This window comes from Emydura macquarii, unplaced genomic scaffold (genome assembly GCF_026122565.2).
Source record: "Emydura macquarii macquarii isolate MOO-44397 ecotype Brisbane River unplaced genomic scaffold, CSIRO-AGI_Emac_v2 contig_3390, whole genome shotgun sequence".
NCBI lineage: Eukaryota > Metazoa > Chordata > Testudines > Chelidae > Emydura > Emydura macquarii.
Window position 1 is genome coordinate 6194809 of NW_027133527.1, and position 21513 is coordinate 6216321.

The 21513-nt window shown below is 42.4% G+C and overlaps 2 protein-coding genes across 4 annotated transcripts in view; one reads left to right on the forward strand and one right to left on the reverse strand.

The window, feature by feature from the left end:
* Window positions 1-822: 822 nt before the first annotated feature.
* On the reverse strand, window positions 823-14415 carry ZDHHC4 (zinc finger DHHC-type palmitoyltransferase 4). Of its 3 annotated transcripts, none has more exons than XM_067534344.1 (7): window positions 12376-13019; window positions 11627-11757; window positions 7092-7165; window positions 5836-6014; window positions 4553-4678; window positions 3282-3526; window positions 824-2014 (listed from the first exon to the last, which is right to left on the reverse strand). In XM_067534344.1, the coding sequence occupies exons 2-7, from the start codon at window positions 11747-11749 to the stop codon at window positions 1733-1735; spliced, it is 1029 nt and encodes a 342-aa protein (XP_067390445.1). In that variant the 5' UTR covers window positions 11750-11757; window positions 12376-13019; the 3' UTR covers window positions 824-1732. The 3 variants fall into 3 exon arrangements, with proteins under 3 accessions (XP_067390446.1, XP_067390445.1, XP_067390444.1); XM_067534343.1 differs by lacking the exon at window positions 12376-13019 and adding an exon at window positions 14273-14414 and having other exon boundaries at window positions 825-2014; XM_067534345.1 differs by lacking the exons at window positions 4553-4678; window positions 12376-13019 and adding an exon at window positions 14273-14415 and having other exon boundaries at window positions 823-2014.
* A 159-nt stretch (window positions 14416-14574) lies between these two features.
* The window catches only part of GRID2IP (Grid2 interacting protein), an 87770-nt gene continuing 80831 nt past the window's right edge, over window positions 14575-21513 (forward strand). The window contains 1 exon segment of the mRNA XM_067534328.1: window positions 14575-15627. Coding sequence (XP_067390429.1) covers window positions 15576-15627 — 52 coding nt within the window. The 5' untranslated portion in view covers window positions 14575-15575.

The window sequence follows — 21513 nt, forward strand, 5'->3', positions numbered from 1 at the left end:
GCTTCTAACTTCCCCTGCAATCGATACAAGTTAAGTTCTTAACTATTTTTGTGTTCCTTTGTATAACTCCAGCAGAACCACTAACAGTGCCGTCTTCCTCCTACCACTAAGCTCCAATAAGCTTGACCTATTGTGAATCCAGGGCTACAAAAAGCCTAAAACTGGGTTAATGGACTTAAAATGGGGCTTAAGGCCCTTCCCAATATACCTCACCCCCTGTAAGCTGCTGAATGTTGCTCTGGCTGAGCTCAGGATAAAAACAAGTGATTCCGGCAGAATTAAAGATGAGCCCACCCACTTACCTTATTTCATGCATAAGCTTTGCCAGAATTCAACTCTCCTCAGTTTTACAATACAAGCCCCATACTCATTTTGGGACTCTTGCAGAGTCCCAAAATGAGTAAGTGGCCACATTTTCAAAGCCTCAGAAGATTTTTAAAAAGTACTTTTTTTTTTTTTAAATTGGCCAAGTCCCATATTTACATATGCAAAGTAATTATTTGCTATCTAAATTCTATCACCCCCATTTACAAAAGTGACTAGTAATTTTCAATGTGCAACTTAGGATACTTAATGGAGCCTGATTTTCAGAGGATGGAAACTCAGTTTCTGAAAATCAGGGCATCAGAAACCGCAGCCTACCTCACTGCCTGTGTACATATGCACTTCCTGGAGCTCTAATGTTGCAAAGAGCACTGAAGGAAATATCTAAAATAGCACTTTGTTTCCTGGATGAAATGAAGCATCTCTCTCGGTTACTGCTTTGTGTTAAAAGCAGAACCGTACAACTACCTATGTTGACAGGTTAATTAGAGTCTATATTTTTTCATCCAAGCAAACGTGACTTTTTCCTGACGAGAAGAGATGAGCAGTTTTCACGTTACTAACCTAATGCTCTTCATCATGAGGTAGGGCTCTGTCAGACGTTAGTATCTCTTTTACCGGCACAGCTAGAAGCCCTAGTGATGGATGAGGACCCCACTGTTGTACCTGCCCTAAAGAACTTCCATAATAAAGTCACCACTCTGAGGAAAAAGCTTATCATAATTTACAGGGGGACACATTCTACTTTTTTCAAATGACAGATTGGGTATCCCTCACAAGTACAGCCAGGGAAACAGTGGCTTAGTAAGCCAAAGGAGACTCTTCTCACTGCTTCTTGTTACCTGTAAAAAGACCTTCCATAACCACTGGTGATGTGTGAAGAGGAGGGATTTCAAATTCATACGGACAAATGAAATTAAACAAGTGTCATATATAGCCTCGAAGCAAATACAGAATACAATATTTTCATAGCCCCTCTAAGATGAGGTGGAAACAGTGTGATTCCAGCCTGAACTGCTGCTGCTCACTCAACGATCAGATAATGCACCCATACAAGAGCCGCTGCCTTCCAAGGGGAAGCAAGACCTGGATAAAGTGTAAATCCAAAAAGAGCTACAGTCATGCCCAAATAAGCTATTTTTTAAAGAGGCCTACAAGCCATAGTGTTAATAACTAGCACATTCATTCGAAAAGTTCTGCAAAACAATACAGACAATGATGGGCTTTATAAAAATATATTTCACAAATGAGTCATTTAGAAAAAAAATCTCTATAGCTACAGCATTTAATGAAAACTACAGTATCTTTTCAAGGGTCCTTGAAGCTGGCAAAAAGCTCTTGCTAGAGATAAATCCTTCAGGAAAAGTTTAAAAAATTAATATAGATTTTAAAATATATAACCATTTCCTCATGTTTTTTTCTTTATTTCTGTATTTGTAAGAGGTTTAAAGATTTCCTTTAAATTAATCCAAACTCCTTGAGAATAAACATTTCTGTAAACATGCCTGTCATGGGGCTGCAATGCCCGACAGCAAGAACAGTCATATCTTCTAGATTTATACCATTCGTTGGATGTTTGGTTAGTCAGGGCCAGGTACAGAGTGAAACAGCAATATGCCCCCAGCACCAGAAAGAGGACAACAACAAAGCCAAGCATGAAGATAATTCTAGGAAACGTCAGGAACAGGTGCTGCAAAAACAGATAAAACAGTAACTTATTTTGAAGTCATAGTGTATAAAGCCCAATTTTAAAACATTTTGATTTTGCTCTATTAAACCACAGTACAACCAGCTCAGAGATAGTAAATCCCATATGAAGCCTTTAGTAATTCAAAGATTTTCAGGAACTTATTTCCTGACAGAATTTGCTTATGCAGGAGACGCTCAAGCTTCTGAATTTGCATACTAAATACAGGATTGTTTGAGTGACCTATACCATAAAGAAAAAAACACTGATGTAGAAGAACGTAACAATGACACTCTGGTTCTCTTTTGACTTTATTGGATTTTGGTGATTTATGGTCACGGCTTTAGTGTTACTTAAAACGCTGTTCTCTGGATTAAAACCCCAGATAGGGTGGTTGTGAAGATACGTCACAAACATGAATTAATCTATTTGAATTCTAAGTAATGAGTTCCATTTAAGAACAGAGAAATTAACGTGTGATTTGAGAACTGGCTGACTGACCTGTTGGTGGCTCAAGGCATGGAGGATAGAGAGAGATTGCTTCCTATCACTCAGCCATCACCCCACTGCCATATTAAAGACCAGGCTCCAAAGGCAAGTTTTCCTTTCTCAGCCAGAAGCATGGTGGCATCAACATATAATACGAACACCACCGTAATCCGTGGTGTCACACAAAAAGAAATTGCATAGCAAGGTTTCCAGAGGGAGGCACGGGACCCACCAGAAGAAGAGTATTATATAGTGACTCAAAAGCTAACGTAACATTCAGCTTTGTTTAAGTGTGAGCAGGAACACTGGTCAGGACACTAATCTGTATACGTGAGTGAGAGAACACCCGGAGAACTTAAACCAAGACACCCCCCTGGGCCAATGGAAGTTAAACATCTCTTCTGAAGGACATCTCAAACAGTAAACAAGGTTGAGAACTATTTTAAAAACATGTTAGCACAGTATATGGTAACTGATATTTAAAAGGCCACTTCTATAGGGATAAAAGATTTATGTTGGCTATAACTGGTTTGGAGATAGAGAGATTGGAGAGTGAAGAAACTGCAATTCTAAAATATTATTCTTTTAAGTTGCCTGGCATGATGGTGCCTCTAATTAGAACAGCAAAAGTGGATTCACTATAATGGCCCATTCTCCCCACAAAATAACAGAACAGGTGGATTTACTGGAAGATTCTTAAGAGACGAGACTAAAAAAAACCCCTCTGTTCAGGTTTCAAACCCAGAAGTCAGTTAAAATTCGGATGTTGCAGTGAGTTTACCTGAATAAGAAAGAGAATCTCAACGGTATGCTCTTCCCCCTGATCATCAATGTAACTACCAAGCATCATGTTTGATAGTAGCACTACTTGGATTAGAAATGCTGCTGTGATGATTGCAACGTCAGCTGCCATGGCCGTCAGAGTGAAGAGGTAAATGAGAAAGTATCTTGTATTGAAGGCACCAATGCAGTTGTTGACCCAAACACAGTGGTGATCAAAACGATGTACACAGCTGTTACATACACCTGATCAACAATTAAACACAAGACAACACAATTATTTGGGTTTTAAATGACCAATGAGATTTGTATGCATATTAGTTAATTTTTTCCCCAAAAGAAATATAGGAAAATGGCCAGCATTTGCCATTGAAAATATGAGAACAGTCATGCACCTGATCCCATGTGGGTTGTAGTAGTGTGCACAGGAGCACACAGTGTGGTTTGTAGGAATACAGCCAGACTTCTGATTCCAGGAATCTTTTGTGGCCATAAGACTCATAGGAGAGGAGCCAAGGAACGTTTGCCAAGGGCCTTTGTTACCATTAATGAGAAATGAAATGCTTCATTCCCTTTTTGTTTGTTACCACTGTGTCTGGCTTTTAAGGGTTAAGCAAACACAATCATTTCAGATTACAAATCAGCAAGAAAACTTGACATTTAAAAATTAACACATATTAAAACAAAACAGTTCCTCTTTTACTCACCAGCCAAGGCTGGAGCCCAGGGATCTCGATTTCTACTTTTAATGCTACCTAAAGCATCACATGGTAGATAGAGAGTACAGTTCCCTGCTTCGTTTTAAGTGATAGGGATATCATCAAATACAGCAAGAGAAATAAAGAATCCTGAACTCAGGTCTGCGCAAGTAAAAGCTTTTAATTTCACCTTCAGATGCTCAACAGTTTTTCCATTTCAGGATCTAACTTGACTACCCAGTTTTCCTTTGTATAAAGTAAAATTCCAAAGCCATACTAAGAAGTTGCTCTGCAATTTATTCCTGGAACCAACCAAGCTACATGGTCTCCAGAGCAACATTCTCAGAAATTTGGTAATCTCCAGTACAGTAGTAAAGTGGCAGCATAGCTATGTTGCTGACAAACTTGGTTTGAGATCTCCCTGAAAATGAACAATAATGCCAACAATTCTTTGCAATAATTAATCTGGATAATTAAGTTAAAGGCAGGTGAACTGTAATTATCAGCAGCAAATTAATCTGGAGTAAATTTGGTTTTAAATCTCCTTGACAAGCATAAGGATAAAGACTCTTACTACAGTGTTTAGATCTGGCTGGCTTTTCCACGTTGCACGTAAGACACATGGTGCTTTTCTGAAACATTACTCCATCATATGCATATGCCTTAAGAAATGACTCCTGATTTGATTGCGTTATTGTACCTAGAAGAGAAACAACACTATAGCAGCAAACTTCTCCATCAAGAAGCACTGAATATTTAAGCGTAAGGCTGCTCATGCATGCTGAATTTGTCTGCGTGTTGCCAGAATCTCAAAGGGGACCACAGTTCTTATGTGATGACTGTAGTGACTGGAAATAGCTCAGAAGCCCATTTTTGGTGTTACACCCCATGACATCATCTTTCCAGAGAGAAAAATATTCACAAAATGTTTGTAACCTGACACAAAGCAAAGGCTATGAAATTTACTTGCCAATGAAATAATAGCGATGATGACATTAGAGCTCTGGAAAGCAGATGAATGCCCCACAAATACGTCATCTTCCTGGCTTTTATCTCCAAAGCATGATAAAAAAAATACATTCCTGGTTTTCAAAATTCTTCCAGGACTTTCTTCACCCTACTCCTTTGTGACTTTGTATGCACCTCTTCCCAGCTCACTCACTCCTCTCACGAAGCCAATCTACACAACCGACAGCAACTAATAATCAGAGCAGCCACTGGTGGACAAGGACTCAAACAAAGAGGTGAGATGATTTGACCAAGGTTGCAAAGTTAGTTAGTGAGTGACAGAGCCAAGAATAAAACCCCAGTCTCCTGGGAGTCCTAACTCCTTTGATTTAACCACAATATATGCTTGTTACGCAGAAATACCCTGTATGGTAAACATGAATATTCCTGGCTTTGGAGCATGTCACTAAAATACACTAAAAGCAATTAGCCCGCTTTCTTCATTATTAAGAGCTAATTATGGCAAAGTGGTATTTTAAAAAACAATGCATAGCTGTTTTTTTCAGAGCAAGTGCAGAGAGTACTTTTTAAACTGTTCCTGCTTGCTATTTCAGCACTTCTTACATGTTAAAGTAATGGGATTCATTTGGGGCATTTCTTATCTACCATCCAATAGAACTAGTTTTCAGTCAGGTGCGATACACAGAGCATTTCTGGGCAATTAAATGATACCTTGGTTGGTGACAAAAATCACAAGGTAAAAAGCGAAATGACAATTAAGAAATGCAATCATTTCCCTAGGAAATGCAGCCTGCATTTTACTGCTATCATGACAGAACTGATGCAAGATTTGATTTACTGGACATTTTTTTTCTAACAGCAACAATTCAAAAATCAATATGAACTTACCAGGGTTGGTCACAGAGCACAGAATGAAAAACCCCATATTCACAGCTAGGAGCAGATATGGCAGCAGAAGGTAGTGAATGCTGAACTCCAGCTCTTGGCAGTACCCACATACTTCCCAAGTGTATTCACCATAAACTGCCACTTGCAAGGCTAAGTGCAAGACAATGAACAGGCAGCTTCTGTAATGAACGGGGAGAGGGACAGCCTAATTTACAATCAGTGCCCTAAATACAAGATAAGCTTCATTCAGAGGTGACATCTCAGCACCAAGGGCTTTCTAACGCTGAGGAAAACCTGTTTCTGGGCTCATGGTCAAACTAACGTGTCTAACTGGGATTTCCTATTGATATTGATTGATGCATCCCAGCCAACTGCTATCTTGCCTTATTTTTAACCATCACAATAACAATTCTACCTAAACATAAAAAGAAATCTCAAGTCTGGAGTTCCCAATATTTATGCTAACTCCCAATATTTTTATATCTTTTAGGGGTTCTTTTAGTAAATCTCATCACAGTCTCATAATCAATATGGACCTCCATGGGCCCAAAAACGTACCACCAGAATGGGTTGATTCTTAGGCAACACTATGGTGCTGGCAGAGATTCACTTTGATCCCAAGACCTGCTTTCAAAGCACTGAATAAACCAATAAAAACACAATATTAAAGTAAAATCGACCAATTTGGTAGCCATAAATGAAAGAAGCAGCACTAGATGAAAAAGAGGGTAGCATGCTGGGAGGTTAATGATGACAAACACCTGAAAACAGACTGCATATTCTCTTAAGTGAACCATTTAAACTGAGTCAGTGTGCCATTTTCCCCAGCATTTAGACTCTCAGATACATCTTGCTGAATCTGTTCCCCATAATCAGTGCACCCACATAGGGGACAATTGCTGTGGATTAAGGGGAAGGGCGTGTCCATTAATTAAATTCTGCTGTGCCAAGAGTCATTTGGATGAACACCTGTATTATCAGTTTAGTTCATTCTTTCAGAACTACTGAGGTACGCTATATAAAATTTGCTTACATATTTTAGGACTCCCATCCTCTCAACAGCAAGCAAAGGAGAGAGAACAACAGCACAGCTAACTTTAAAGAGACTCTATAGTCCCAGACAATCATCCTTAGCAAAGAGGGAAACACATCTAAGAGCAAACTCGCACAGTTTTGTTGGTACTAGTGGGAGGCTGCCATCACAAAGGATCAGAAACAGTTGAGGAAAAGGATGTCAAAGAAAAAAAGTGCAATACCGTGTGTGGAAGAGCCTGTGAAGCACCCTCTTTGTTGCTCTTTGAAGCCATGTTGGGATTATAAATGAAAATACCTGGAGCAAATGAAGACACCATGTAATCTGAATTGCACATCACTTTTCCCTCTTTGTGGTGAAAAATTCAAACAAAATATTTAATATTTCTATAGCATCTTCCATCTGTGGATTTCAAAGTACATTACAAACATTAGCTCACTTAAGTCTCCTAACTCCTCTGAGGTGAATACTGTTATATCCACTTTACGGGGAGGGGGAAATGGGAGGGAACTGAAGAAGGCCAGAATTTTAAAGATATTTAGGCACTTACAGATGCAGATAGGTGCTTCTCAACACCCCATTAAGCACCTAAATACCTTTAAAAGTCCAGCACAGGGAAATTAAAGGAGACTCATACCAGGTCACAGAGCGAGTAGATGGTAAGGCTGGAAAAATAATTCAGGAGTCCTGGCTAATTCCAAGAGCACACTGTACTTTGTAAACACACCTGACAGATTTGTAAATGGAGAAAAATGAGAAAATGGGATGATATAAAAAGCTAATGTCCCAGGGAAATACCAGTATCTCCTCCATATTCCAGTGGGTAATTTGAGAGCTGTGTGAAGTGTAATACGCTTATTTCCAAAAAGTTCAGTTTTTGTTGGTGCACACATACTCCCAATGTATCCTGACATCAGACACTGCAATCCCATGAACATGTTGTGCAGTGGCTTGGGAAAGCTGCAGTACAAGATGCACAAAATGCCCAAAGTCTGGAACAGGGATTTAGGATACTAAGGGCCTGAACCACAACTCACTGATGTCAGTGGGAGTCTTTGTATTGACTTTAGTGGGGCTTTGGATCAGACCCTAAGCTTATGGTGCGGGACACAATCATCATCCTCTACTAAACTAAACCAGTGCTATTTCAGTCAGAATAGAAACACTGCAAACCAGTTTCAGAAGGAAACTTGCTTTGGGTAATTGATGGTATTTCAGTCAATCATAAGATTAGTATCCTAAATCCCTATTCCAGACCCTGGATTTGTAGTGGTGACTGTATCACTGTGTACTGCATCTCATACAATTTGATGCCACGTGTGCAAGCAAGAGCAAAATTAATGCAAAACCAAAGCTAAATTAAATATTAAAGTTGAAATCTGGAACACAAAAAGGATATGCAAAAGGTTCCAGTACATGGCAGTTGTAAGATTTCCAATAATGGATGGGAACATTAACTATATAACCTAATACTTAAGCACATCACCCACTTAATATGATGGTAAATACTGTAGAAATGCCCATAACATAAAACATGCAGAATAACTAATTGCACCACTAGGGAGAGTAGGACACAATAACCTAACTGGCAGTGAACAGATTTTTTTCTTTTTATTGTACATGCTTAAATTATTAATACCTATTGTTATTTTAAGCAGTTTTTTAACCCCAGAACTTACCAATTATGGTAAATGTTAAAGATCAGCTGTTTGAGTTATTTGTGATTTTAAAAGAAACAAGATGTTTTGGGGGTTTTTTAAAGGAAAGAGCAATATGCACCTTTAGGCTGAGAATATGCATGGAAAGTTTTAGCCCAAAAGAACTTAGATAGAGTTGAATGAGTGAAACCAACAGGTTATAATGAAAGCTAAGAAGCAACCAGGAAAGCTGTGATGCTAAGAATATCCAGTTTGAAAGCTTCATGTTTTTCTAATTGTCAATTCAAAAACTGCCATAAGCAATGAAGGAAAAAAGCCAGCTGTCTGTTTTCATTCAGTGACATGTTTAGCACACTCAGGGCTGTGGAACTGTCTGTCTCTATCTGCCAGGCAGAAAATGATTTATCTCTATAGCAACACTCCACTCCATCAATGGAGCAAAAAGCGCAGCAGCAAAGCCGAATCGCTATACGTGGGGAAAAAATTGCACTAAGGCCTTTTATCTTACATGTGACAAGATCACAAGCAAGCCGAATGAGGCAGGTTTGGGAGGGATGATACGTATTCTGCTTTTAACAAGTCTGCTTCATATTACAAGTTAGTTCATGGGAAATTTTAAAAAAACAGGAGGTTATATGCTGTGGTGAGAAGGGCATTAGATATTATTAGATATAAAAACAAACCTCTTATGTAACTTTCAGAATCTGACTTTCAATTAACTGTATGAAAATATGTTTACTATCCTCTATCATTACATCAAGGAGAGGACAGAAAGAAATACTCCATGTCCCCCCTCATGTAAATATTAATGTGGCATAAGAAGCTCTTGTGTTTCAGAGGGCCCACCCGCCCCACCCACCTTGAAGTACACAGCATTCAAGTTAAGAGCCTTTTTGCTTTGATTTAAGAATGTTGCCTTTCCCTGTGATGGTTATGGAAGCAAGATTATGTGAATATGGACAGAACTGCATACAGAACACAATCATTTTGCTCCATTGAAGCATTGGCAGCATGAAAAAGAGAACAGTGGGATGGACGCTAACCTGTCAGAGAGCTAGAAACAGCTATGGTGTGTGTAAGTAAATCATTTTATATTGTTCAAAATCCACATCTTGAGGTATTTAAAATAATATAGCCAATCACACCTTCAACATACCTGTCTGTTTATGCATTTTGGCACTTACAGTTAGAAACTACGTACGTTTTTTAAAGATACAGTTTATAGATAAAAACCCCTTTCAAGTTACCCTGTTTAACTTGTGAAAATATCAATTTTATTTTCTGGAGATATATGAGTATTTCTTTTACTTCATAAATGGCATTTGTAATATCAAGTTTGTTGCCTACACAGCAGAGAGAGATACATTTTATGTAATGAAGAAATACAATCAACAATTTGCCCTGCTCCCTTTACTGCAAAGTACAATAATAATGAAAGCCAAAAGCTGTTCATAATCATGTAACTAATGTAAAATATGTTTAGTTACTTCACTGATTTTTCATTCTCCTTTCCCTGCTTATAATACTATGCTATTTCTTTCCATTTAGATAGATTTATTTAAGAGAAAAATATTTGTTTATTCTTGTTCTTAATTAATTTATTTGCAACACTCAGGATTTTTTAACCCCCTTTTAAAGAGAAATATCTGATATGGTTAAAGTTCTTCATTCTCCTTATTTGCTAGCTTATATTCTAGCAAAGAACATTGTTATATATGATGTAGTACTGAGTAGTATTTTTTTAAATGTATTTTACTAAAACAGTTGCAGTTGCGTATGACCCGTTTGCTATATTTGCTCAACTGAAATAGCCCTACAATCATTTTCATGTGAACTACAAATACTATAAATGTACAGACACTCAGGATGTTCTTATTTATTTATTTTTTTAAGGATAATTATTTTGCAGTGCTATTGAACAAGGGTAATTTTTATATTACAGAACAGCAAGTTCTGTTCTGACCCCCATACGATGGTTATTCCAGGCAGGAATAACATTGGTTTCAACTACATTTGGCAGTAGATTCATAGCCCTGGAACTCTCCATTTATCCACAGAGCAGATTCAGCAGTTTGCTATAATGCAAACCTCCCTCTGTCAGTGGGCCTCACCCTGGAGCAGAGGAACCCCCCTAGAACAGTGAGGGGAGAAGAATTCCATCTCCATGGCCCACTCAGATTTTGGTCCCTACTGAGACTGATTACCTGCCCTCTGTAAAATGCAGAGTGACCTCATTTCAGATATGTCATTTAGTCATCAGATAGTACACAGATGCTAATACCCGCAGAAATTTGTTAGTCTTCAAGGCGCTACAGGACTCCCGTTGTTTTTGCTGTATACAGACTAACACAGCTACCCCTCTGGAACTTTTCACAGATGGTAATGGCTCTTTGTCACTACCAGCTTTGTTCATCACTCTGTGCAGGATGACTGACAGATGAAAGACATTGTATCTCATACCTAATCCCTGCTTATATCTAATTAGAGGGGTCTTCATATGGTATCATGGAAATGTCCATGTTAGGTCTCAAAACTATTAAACAGATACCAAAATTCCTTGAAAAAGCAACATCCTAAGGAATACAGAAGTGGTTATATGGAATAGACTCTGAATCCCAGTGCCCAACTCTTTCCATGCAGAAGATAACTGGAGGCTCCGCTAGCAACAGGTTCTCCCTTGTCCTTCCCCCACAAATCCAGCCTCTTTCTGTCCCCACCCTCAACACCCTGCCACACAGGGACCTCCTATGCGTGGGGTTCCTTCCATCATCTTGCTCAACAGAACCACACCAGTTCTACTGAAAGAGGGCCCACAATCAGGAGATGATGGGTCAGGATTGCCCTCCAAACAAATAAGGACTGGACTCTTTTCTGTTAGTGCATTACGTGATATATGTAGATATTGCAAGAAACAAGCTTAAATCCATACAAATTATGTCCCTTTTCAGAAATTTCAGTGTGGTGCATAACACAGCCAGCCAGTCAGAGAGAGAGAGAGCTGAAAACCAGAGGCTGAATTTGTGGTAGCTGTACTCATTCTCAAAACTGGAGAGACATCACCACAACATGACATGAACATGACCAATCTTAGATTCCTTACCTGAGTTATACAATTGAGGCCTCTTGCAGGAAAACTCTGTTTCCTTCCTGAATAGATGCAGACGAGAACAACACTAGCCAGAATTAATAGCAAATACATTATGAAGAGAGCCAAAAAGTCCATCCTGAATCCTACAACACAAAAAAGCAGCTTATCAGTGCTGCCCCTGCTGTGTATGCCTAGTTTCTTTCTCTGGTATCTGGGATTAGAAATGCTGCACACTGTTTATCAAAACATTAATAAATAATAACCAATTCTGATGGACATAAGTCTTGGATATCTCTACAAATACTCTGGCATGGCACAGACTGATGCTGAAGAATCTAGTTCAAAACATTATTTATGTATTTCTATAGTGCTCTAATAGTGTGCATGAAGCATTTTAGAAAATATATATACACACACAAAAACCCCACATCTTTGAGATGAGACAGTAATTTACTAGAAGGGAATTGAAAAGCTATTTATCTTCCAAAACCAGAGGACTCAGTTTCCTTTGCTATTAGAGGAGGGCGTTTGAAGTGTCTACAGCCAAAACAAGGAGCTGCTTCTCATTCCATACACTGGCTTCAGGGCAGTCATCATCAGTTTGTATTTACATACAGCCCAGCATAGGGCTCAATTTGGACTGGGGCCAATGGATGCTACTGTAATAAACAGCAGCAACAGCAGGAGAAATTCAGAACCCTGAAGTCCAGACAAATCCACTGATTTTCATCTTTGTTTTAAAATGTACTTATCTGAATTACCTTGTGTTCCATTTGTTGAATCCACCAGTTGTCGCTGGTCTTTCACTTAGACTAAGTTATCTGGGGCTGGAACCATCTTTATGTTAATCTGTTTATAGAATACCTAGTATAGCGGAACCCCAATTGAGACCTGTGGCTGCTATCACCATGCAAATAATAAACAGTAATAATTTGTCATCTGAAAAATCTACGGATGTTCTAGATTTAAAAAAATCCATTTCAGTTCCCTTTTAATGCTATACAACAAATGGAAGCACCCAGCTGTGCTTAAAGCCTAATGACCCTGAAGTGTTGTTATGGCATGGACAAGCCGCCAGGTCTACATTTTTAGGTCCTGGGGCTGGTTTTGGTCAACATCTTCATTAATGACCTGGAGGATGGGGTAGATTGCATCCTCAGCAAGTTTGCAGATGACACTAACTTAGGGGGAGTGGTAGATACCCTGGAAAGTAGGGATAGGATACAGAGTGACCTAGACAAATTGGAGGATTGGGCCAAAAGAAATCTGATGAGGTTCAACAAGTCCAAGTACAGAGTCCTCCACTTAGGACGGAAGAATCCAATGCACAGCTACAGACGAGCTAGGCAGCAGTACTACAGAAAAGACCTGGGGGTTACAGTGGACAAGAAGCTGGATATGAGTCAGCAGTGTGCCTGTATTGCCAAGAAGACTAATAGTATATTGGGCTGCATTAGTAGGAGCATTGCCAGCAGATCGAGGGAAGTGATTATTCCCCTCTATTCGGCACTGGTGAGGCCCCCTTTGGAGTATTGTGTCCAGTTTTGGGCCTCCCACTACAAAAAAGATGTGGACAAGTTGGAGAGAGTCCAGTGGAGGGCAACAAAAATGATGAGGGGGCTGGAGCACAAGACTTATGAGGAGAGGCTGAGGGAACTAGGCTTGTTTAGTCTGCAGAAGAGAAGAATGAGGGGGGATTTGATAGCAGCCTTTAACTACCTGAAAGGGGGTTCCAGAGAGGATGGAGCTAGGCTGTTCTCGGTGGTGGCAGATGACAGAACAAGGAGCAATGGTCTCAAGTTGCAGTGGGGGAGGTCTAGGTTGGACATTAGGAAAAAGTGTTTCCCTAGGCGGGTGGTGAAGCACTGGAATGGGTTACCTAGGGAGGGGTGGAATCTCCATCTTCAGATGCTTTTAAGCTGCGGCTTGACACAGCCCTGGCTGGGATGGTGTAGCTGGGGTCGGTCCTGCTTTGAGCAGAGGTGGGACTAGATACCTGCTGAGGTCCCCTCCACCCTCATCGGCTCTGAGTCTAGGTCTCAGGGAGGCTTCTACCCGGGGGTTTGTTAGCCTGGCGGGCAATGCTCGCAGCCGGGTCCCGACCCCACTGGCTCCTTTCGCTGCCTCCCCGAGCACAGCTCTAGCGATCCCGCCAGCCACTCCCTCGGCGGGCGGGCGGGCTCTCAGCGCGCCTCTCCGCCCCCAGGCCGCGCACACCGCGGGGCCTGCTCCGGCTCCGGGCTCGTTGACACAGGCGGGACAGTTTCCCCGCCAGCCGCAGCCGCTCCCACACACCCTAATCCCGGCGCACTGACACCGACGGGCCGGCCTGGGCCTGGCCCGTTACCCCCCGGGCTGGCACGGTTGGCGGGGACGGCGAGAGGCGGAGCCGATGGCCGGACAGCAGCAGGGCCCGCTCGGACCCGTCCAGCGAGCGTCCCCATGGCAGCCCCGCCCCAGCCAGCGGGCGCTGAGGCCAACCCCGCCCGGAGCAGGTCGGGGTGACGCGCCTGGCCCGCCGGGGGCCGCGCTCCCTCAGCTCCCCGCCCGGGGTCACACAGGGCTCCCGGCCTGAACCCATGGGACGCAGACCCGGGGTCCGGGTGGCTGGGCTGGGCCCGGCCCGGCTCTGAGGGAGAGCTTCGGGAAGGGCCTCACCGCCAACCAGCTTCGCGCGCTGTCCGCCAGGCCTGGCTAATCGCGCGCCGAGCAGCCGGCAGCTCGGGCATCGCTTAGTCGCAGAGAAGTCGTTGCCTAGGAAACGGGAGGCTCCCGGCCCCGCCCCGCGCTGGGGGAGATTCGGGGGGAAGAGAGGCAGAACTGAACTCACGTGACCTCTACGAAGCCCGCCTTGATAGACAGATAGGGAGCGGAAGTTCCGGTTACTGAGACAAGTCTCGCTATGCAACCGGAAGTTCTGTCAACCCAACCGGAAGCTCCTGCGCTGTTGAAGGAAGACAATGGCTCCCACCAAGCAAGTTTAATGGGGTCTGTCCAAATTGCCCAGGAGGGCGGTGCAGTGTTGTCATGGCAGCAGCCAATGCATCGTGGTGTGGTGGCCTCCCAAGCCTCATACCCGCTGTGTGACGTCACAACTCGCTGTGTGATGTCACAGCCTGCTATTTGATGTATGATGTCACAACCTTCTGAGCAACTGTCTGATGGTGTCATCATCACCACATCACCACTCCATGCAGCAGGGGCAACAAACTCGCCCAAGATGGTGCCACAGGCTTCATAATGCCACTGCTGCATCACCAGGCCCCACTCTGACAGGAGGAAGCTGTTTAGTTAAGACTCTTCCAAGTACCATGTCACCATGAGAAGGACACAGGAATGAGTCATCCTGCAGGGATGCTGCATCAACACATCTGAAATACAGGGGACTGGAACTGTCTTGCAGGCTGGATGCAGGAGTCAGACCTGTGAGACTTGGGTCTGGCCCTCAATTTTCGGTCTGAATGGAGAAACTGGGCAGAGACTGCATTTCAATGGGACACAAGTGATTTCTGAGTAGAGAGTCCAAGTCTGTCATGTGGTTTAAGATAAAAAGATAGCTATCCCCAGCTTCTAAGCACCTTGCCAGCTAATTATAAAACAATATCATCTTAGCAATAAATTGGCAGCCAATGACAACAAGAATTATCAAAGAGGAGGTACAATCTGGGAAATTAAAATTACATATATTTATTGAAATAAAAGAATAAATGATCCAGTCTGACCAGAAAACCTTGGTCTGACATGCATCTATTTCATCCCCACACCTCAGGAACACTTATTCCAACAACAGACAGTGTAATAATGGCGTCCAAGACGTTAGTTCTTCAGGTCTGAAGAAGAGGTCTGTGGAAATTCAAAAGTTTGTCTTTATCACTAATAGAAGTTGGTCCCATAAAAGATACTACCTCATCAAACTTGTCTCTCTGATATCCTGAGACCAACATGGCTACAATAACATGGCATGTTACTTATAGTTCAGTGGCACAGGAAATTGTACAGAAGCCTGCAAAATGGTAGGTTAATAATCTAGTCAGTGAACTGGTTGGTAATGATGCCTGTGATTTATACCTTAATAATGTCCCTTTAAGCTTTCAGCTTCCAGAATTTAGATCCTTTTGGTTGCAGTTTATTTAATGCAATGACAAAATTCCCAAAAATCAACCTCCTTGCTGTTGGAAGCCCTCCCCAATTCCCCTGGCTGTGCATAGCTCATGCGAACTAGACAATAAAAGCTGCCATACTGGGTCAGACCAATGGTCCAATTATTCCAGCATTCTGTCTCTGGCAGTGTTCCATACTACAGCTTCTGGGGAGTGTACAGAACGCGGCAGTTACAGAGTAATCCACCCATGTCTTCCACTCCCACCACTGCCTATGTGATTTCCAGAAAACCTTCTGAGTCCTAGATACACACTCCCTATGTGATCCACCTCCCTGCTTGCAGAAAACCTTCCACACCACACCTGGTGTGTGCTTCCTCCTACATCTATCTACATACTCTGCCAGAAACCCTCCCAGATCCCCCTAGACTGGTCTCCTAACTGCTGAAAAGTCTCTCTGATCTCCAGGCCTGTGCTTTCTATTCTCCCTACTTTCACTCAGCTAGAAATTCACCCTAACCCCCCACACGTGTACTGTCTTTCTGACCCACTTCTCTGATCCTGGTTCCAACCCCCTGATGGGCAGAGTGGCAGCCAGGAAACCATGTGTGGGGAAGAGTTTGCCGAAAGGGGAATAAGAGAGGAGGCAAGCTCAACAGTTCGGGTAGATGGGTCAAGGATCTTTTGAGGTAGGGAAGAGGGAGGGTTGAAGAGTCCCCCAGTGTAGTTTATCACTACAGTTTAATGAGAGGGAAGGTAGACAAATATAAGAAGGGTGCCGCACTCAGCCACATATAACAAGAATCACGAGACAGGGTTATGAGAGGCTGCAAAGATTGCAGCTGGTTGTTGTAATTGGATAAGCCTCCAGCACTGGGACTCTCCTAATAACCCCCTTTCAGATAGCTCAGGCTGGTTTGGGAGCTGGGGCACCTTGACCCCTAACTAAGTGCTTAGGGTTGACTCCGTTTGTGTTATTTCTTGTTATGGAACATACTGAGAATAGCTGCTGAGAGGTTAAACCAAGACAGTGCCAGAGAATGACTGGAGCTGCTCTTGTCCAGCTGACCTCTTTGGCAGTGCAGAGTCCAGCTCCCACCACATACCTGTGTTTTCCTCCTTTGAACTGAGAATCTGGGATAATTACATTTTAATTCTAGGCCTTTAAAGAGTCACTGGCCCCCTGGAGAGAAAGCAGAATCCAGGCTAGTGCAGAATGTTTTGCCCAAGAAGTTTTATGTAGTGGGAAAAGCCTTACTTTTAAAAGGAAAAATGCCTCTCTGCAGTGTCTGTAATGGTCTCTTGTTAGCTCCCAGTCTTTTGCTCAGGGTAAACAGTGATTCACTTGTACTATGCAGAGACAGCTCATGAGTGTAACTCTAAAAGGAGCTGGGATCACTGGTACAAGAAGGTTAGTTAATAAGACAAGTGATACTATAGATGCAAAATGTAGCAATTATAAAACAAAAACACCAGGGAAATGCCTCCAGATTGAGGCACAAAGTGGCCATCAGTTCAGGGAGTATTGTGACCAGGACCTGTGGGGTTGAGGTGATGTTGTTGGAGATAACAGCAGGGCTATTCAATCAGACTTGCTCTCACCTCTGTAGCCCTGAACAGTAGGAAGAAGATAACACAAGTAGGAAGGGAGGATAAAGCCAAGAAAATCCCCTAAATCCCAAAGCTCAATTTCAGATTCTTATTAATGACCCCGTGCAGCTCATTGTAATAGGAGTTGAGTGTAAATACATGTTTGGGTATCTGATACCCAAAATATGCCCATTGAATTCCCTTCTGATCACTGTGTACTGCTAGGTGGATCCAGCAGTCTGTGGCCACCTGGAAATGCTGAAGACCAAGAGGAAAGGTTGTGTGTCACATAGATATATGGCATGTGCTATTCTTTGTGTTTGTTTAGAAAGCAGCAACAAATTCATCTGACTTACTACCTCCTCTTCCCTGCAGCTTTCTTAGGAGAAACATTTTCTTAAGCAACTAACCCTTTGGCTTTTGCAGGAGCTGAGAGATATATCTTCGCTGGCTGCACAGTGCCTCTGCAGTCACCACAGTGTTGTCTCTGCTGTACACCCATGGTGTTAAACCAGGGATGAATTTAACTCACTGTCTAAGGAGAGCAGCATCTTCCCATGCAAATGTGCAAATACACTGAAGCTTCCTTCCTAAATTCTCCCCTGGAATTTACATCTATCTAAGACCAGGTTCAAACTGGTTAAAGCTTTAAGAGCCTGAGAATTTTCTTCTAGTTCCTAGCACGGTGACAGTGTTAACTGAAACCGTTCTTGTGCCTCCCAAGCACATTCTGTACTTCTGTTCTCCAGGAGGCTCTTTAGGTTGGCTTGCTAATGAATGGCCGATTAGGTTACTGTAGCTGGATAGAATTTGCCATAGAAACTCAGGCAGTTGTCACCAGCATGTAACTGATCCAAAAGCTTTGAAGCTCTTGTGATGGTCTTATCGGGTAATTTTCCTTGTTCCAATCTGCTGCTGGCTAGACCCTGTGAAGAAGAGGTAAGCCTTGCATGGGCTGCTTTCATACTGAGTAAAATAATTTTTCTAGTCAAGGCGTGTAGCTTCAGAAAGCCGGAAGATAATTTTTTAGAGCAATGGAAACCAGTTCCCTGATAAATTTCTGACAAGGAAAGTGCCAGAATAGAACTGGAGGAAACAGAAAATGTAGCCAAAATATTAGTTTTGGTGCAAAACCCACCCCAAAGTGTAACCCAAAGGTCAGGTGTTAAGTCCTGTAGGCTACAATGCAGCCCACAGTCATTTTGTTCCTGTTATCATAGAGTGAAGACAAAATTAAGGAACTGCAGTTTCTGACTGCTGGTGGAGACAACCAACCAGCAAGTTTTGTGCATTGATTCAAGTGCAAGAAGATGTTCTGAATGAATGGATTTATTTGTGATGTTACATGTATGTGCAAATTAGGCATGGCTCTCTCTCCCCTGAAGAATTATTAATGGGGCCCTTGGTTGGGCATGGTTTGGGAGCCTTGGTTTAAATCTAATTTAGATTGTAAGATCTTTGGGACAGGAATTGTCATTTTATTTGTCTGAAAGTGCCATGCACTCCTCTAGAGCTGGTTTAAGAAATAGGAATAATTATAGGAATACGACAGAGACACCAAAGGCTGCATGCTGACACAGATGCAGCAGCTAGGTATTATTTTTGGGCTTGACCTTTCAAACTCTGATAAAAAATTACCCACTAAATACAATAATATTACGAGTCTGAATCTGAAGTAGGTAAAGATAATTTAATTCAGAGGCTGTGCAGAGTAGCTACCGTATGCCAGGCTGTGGCTCATCCAGAAGTCTGAATGATGATCTATTAGGAAACAAAATGAGTCTTTTTTCTAATCCAGAATTGTAGCCTTTAGCTCAGAGGTCCCATGGCCATTACTAATTCCTGTACAAGTCCAGTTTGCAGACTAAAGGCTGGAACTCACAGTCAAGCCCGTGTCTGGTACTTTAAATTACCCAATTATATCGAAAATTTATTGGCAAAGGGGAAAGAGGTTTTTGACTCGATAAAAGAAAATCCATCACAATTAAACCCGTTCAATATGAAGGTCAATAATAGCTAAAGAAAATCTCTCCTGGAATTCCTATTTTTATTTGTGTCAGCACCAGGGGGCAGTGAACGCACCAGCTAGTGCTCCAAGTCGAGATGGTTTTGTTTCAGCTCCTTAAAGAGTTTTCTGCTAGTTAGGACCTTTTTAAAGGGGGGTCCCCACACATCGAAGGTTTTCTTTTGCAATCTCAATGTAGCTTGGCCTTCTCTCTCCGTTCTGCAGGTATCTGGACATGGTAAGACTATTTGATTTTGTTGTTTACACAAGACCTGTCACCACATGCTATGTTTTTCAGAGTCTTAATGTGGTCACTGATAAGCAATGACGGTGTCTTAGCTTTTTCCTAATCAATAGCACCCCTGCCATGTCAACTAGGCATGTTGTAGATGCCTGACAAACATTGGGGTGTCTCTGAACATAGTGGTACCCAAACGTTGGAGCAGTTCTGTACTGGAAACTTTACCTTTATTTTTGCTATTGTAGGTTTTTGGTGCTGATGAAAGTGAGGTGCTAGAGCTAAGCATACTGAGGAGAGATGCTATGCAAACTCCTGCCTACAGCTCTGCCAGTGCATCTCAGTGTCCTGATTTGGACCACGCCCTGCTACTTCAGCATTGGGTCCCCCCACAGCTCAACCAATGAACTTCAATCGCAGTTTGCAGCCCCCACTGCTAATCCAGTCATGAGACCTCACAACTCTGCTAAATAACCTCAGTCCACAACTGCAGCACCAGTGACTATTGGAGATTTGGTCAAGAACTCCCTATGAGTTTGACCCATGCATGTCAATCTGCCTTATAGCACCTCATTATATTCTAATCCTGGGCTCCCCAGTGTCCATTTAGTTCTGCCAGAATGCTTTAATACTGGTCTGCTACACACTTTGCTATTTCAGACTCAGGTTTCTTCAGAGCAGAGATTGACAATTAGGCTGAAGGTGTCTGTGCTAAATATAGTACTTTATGATGTGAGCAAATGCCAACCTGGAATTAGGCTGAGTCATTCCCCCTGCTCCCAAACTTCACATTTGTGACCTTACCAAAGCTCAGCATTTCTATCGTGACCCAGATCCCTTATAAACTTCTTCCATTCCCTGATAAAGAGAAGCTAAATTTGCACATGGGAATATGGCAGCCAGTGAACGAATCAGCAGCAAACTGGGTGGGATTATGGAAGGGGAGAGTAATGAGCATAATAGGGACAGACAGACAGACAGCACTGATAGAGGAGCAGACAGACACCCAAATGCACATTGGAATATGCATTGGCCAGGTAGCAAAGTGAACAGTCAGTCATCAGCCTTTGATGTTAAATGCTTCCTTGTCCTGCACTAGACATCCTGCAGCAATGAGACTATTTAAAGTTGACAGAAGAGTGTAGTCAGGAAGTAAACACACAAACAATCCTCCAGGAGATAAAGCTGCTGTTTGCTGCTGATTTTCTGTGCCTGGCCAGAGACTGAAGCTGCATTAAAATGGATTAGGGGCACATATGCAGTGTTGTTGCTGTGGCGGTCCCAGAATATTAGAGAGACAAAGAGGGTGGGGTGATATTTTTTTATTGAACCAGCTTCTGTTGGTGAGAGACAAGCTTTTGAGCTTACACAGAGCTCTACTTCAGGTCTGGGAAACGTACACAGAGTGTCCCAGCTAAATACAAGGTGGCACATACCTCAGAAACCAGGAAGGACCTGAGGCATCTGCACAAAACAAACAGGAACTCCAGCTGTTAGCTAGAAATAAATCAGACATCTCAGAGACTGGGCAAAATGACTGGCATGAAGTATAGCTCATGGAATGCCAGGAGGAGTTGGTCCTGAGGTCATGCACTCTGATACTGCCTATGAAGAGAGAAGGGTATTTGAGTGGGCTACTGCACAGCCAGAGCTTTGATACGGAGATTCTCACAAGATACTGAGAATTTCAGCTCAGACATCTACACAACCGGGGAAGAGTAGGCAGATGTGTGGTGTTCTTATATCTTCCTCTGAGATATCTGGTGCTGGCTATTGTCGGAGACAGGACAGTGGGCTAGATGGACCTTGGGTCTGATCCAGTCTAGCAATCCCTGTGTTCATTAAATTACATGTGGAATTGTTCACTATATCATTCTGAGCAATTTTATGCCCCTGTGTTTAAACTCTGCTAAAAAATGGGTCGTTTTGTGGTTTGATCACAGGGCCTATTTTTGCACCTCCAAAT

Bases quoted from the DNA above. Each gene is read 5' to 3' on its own strand.
- ZDHHC4 (XM_067534344.1), bottom strand. From the start codon at position 11,749: ATGGACTTTTTGGCTCTCTTCATAATGTATTTGCTATTAATTCTGGCT. The intron at 6,015-7,091 runs GTATTGCACTTT...CGTTCATTACAG, and splicing joins CACAGGCTCTTCCACACACG to AAGCTGCCTGTTCATTGTCT. The intron at 4,679-5,835 runs GTAAGTTCATAT...TTTCTCTTCTAG, and splicing joins GTGCTCTGTGACCAACCCTG to GTACAATAACGCAATCAAAT.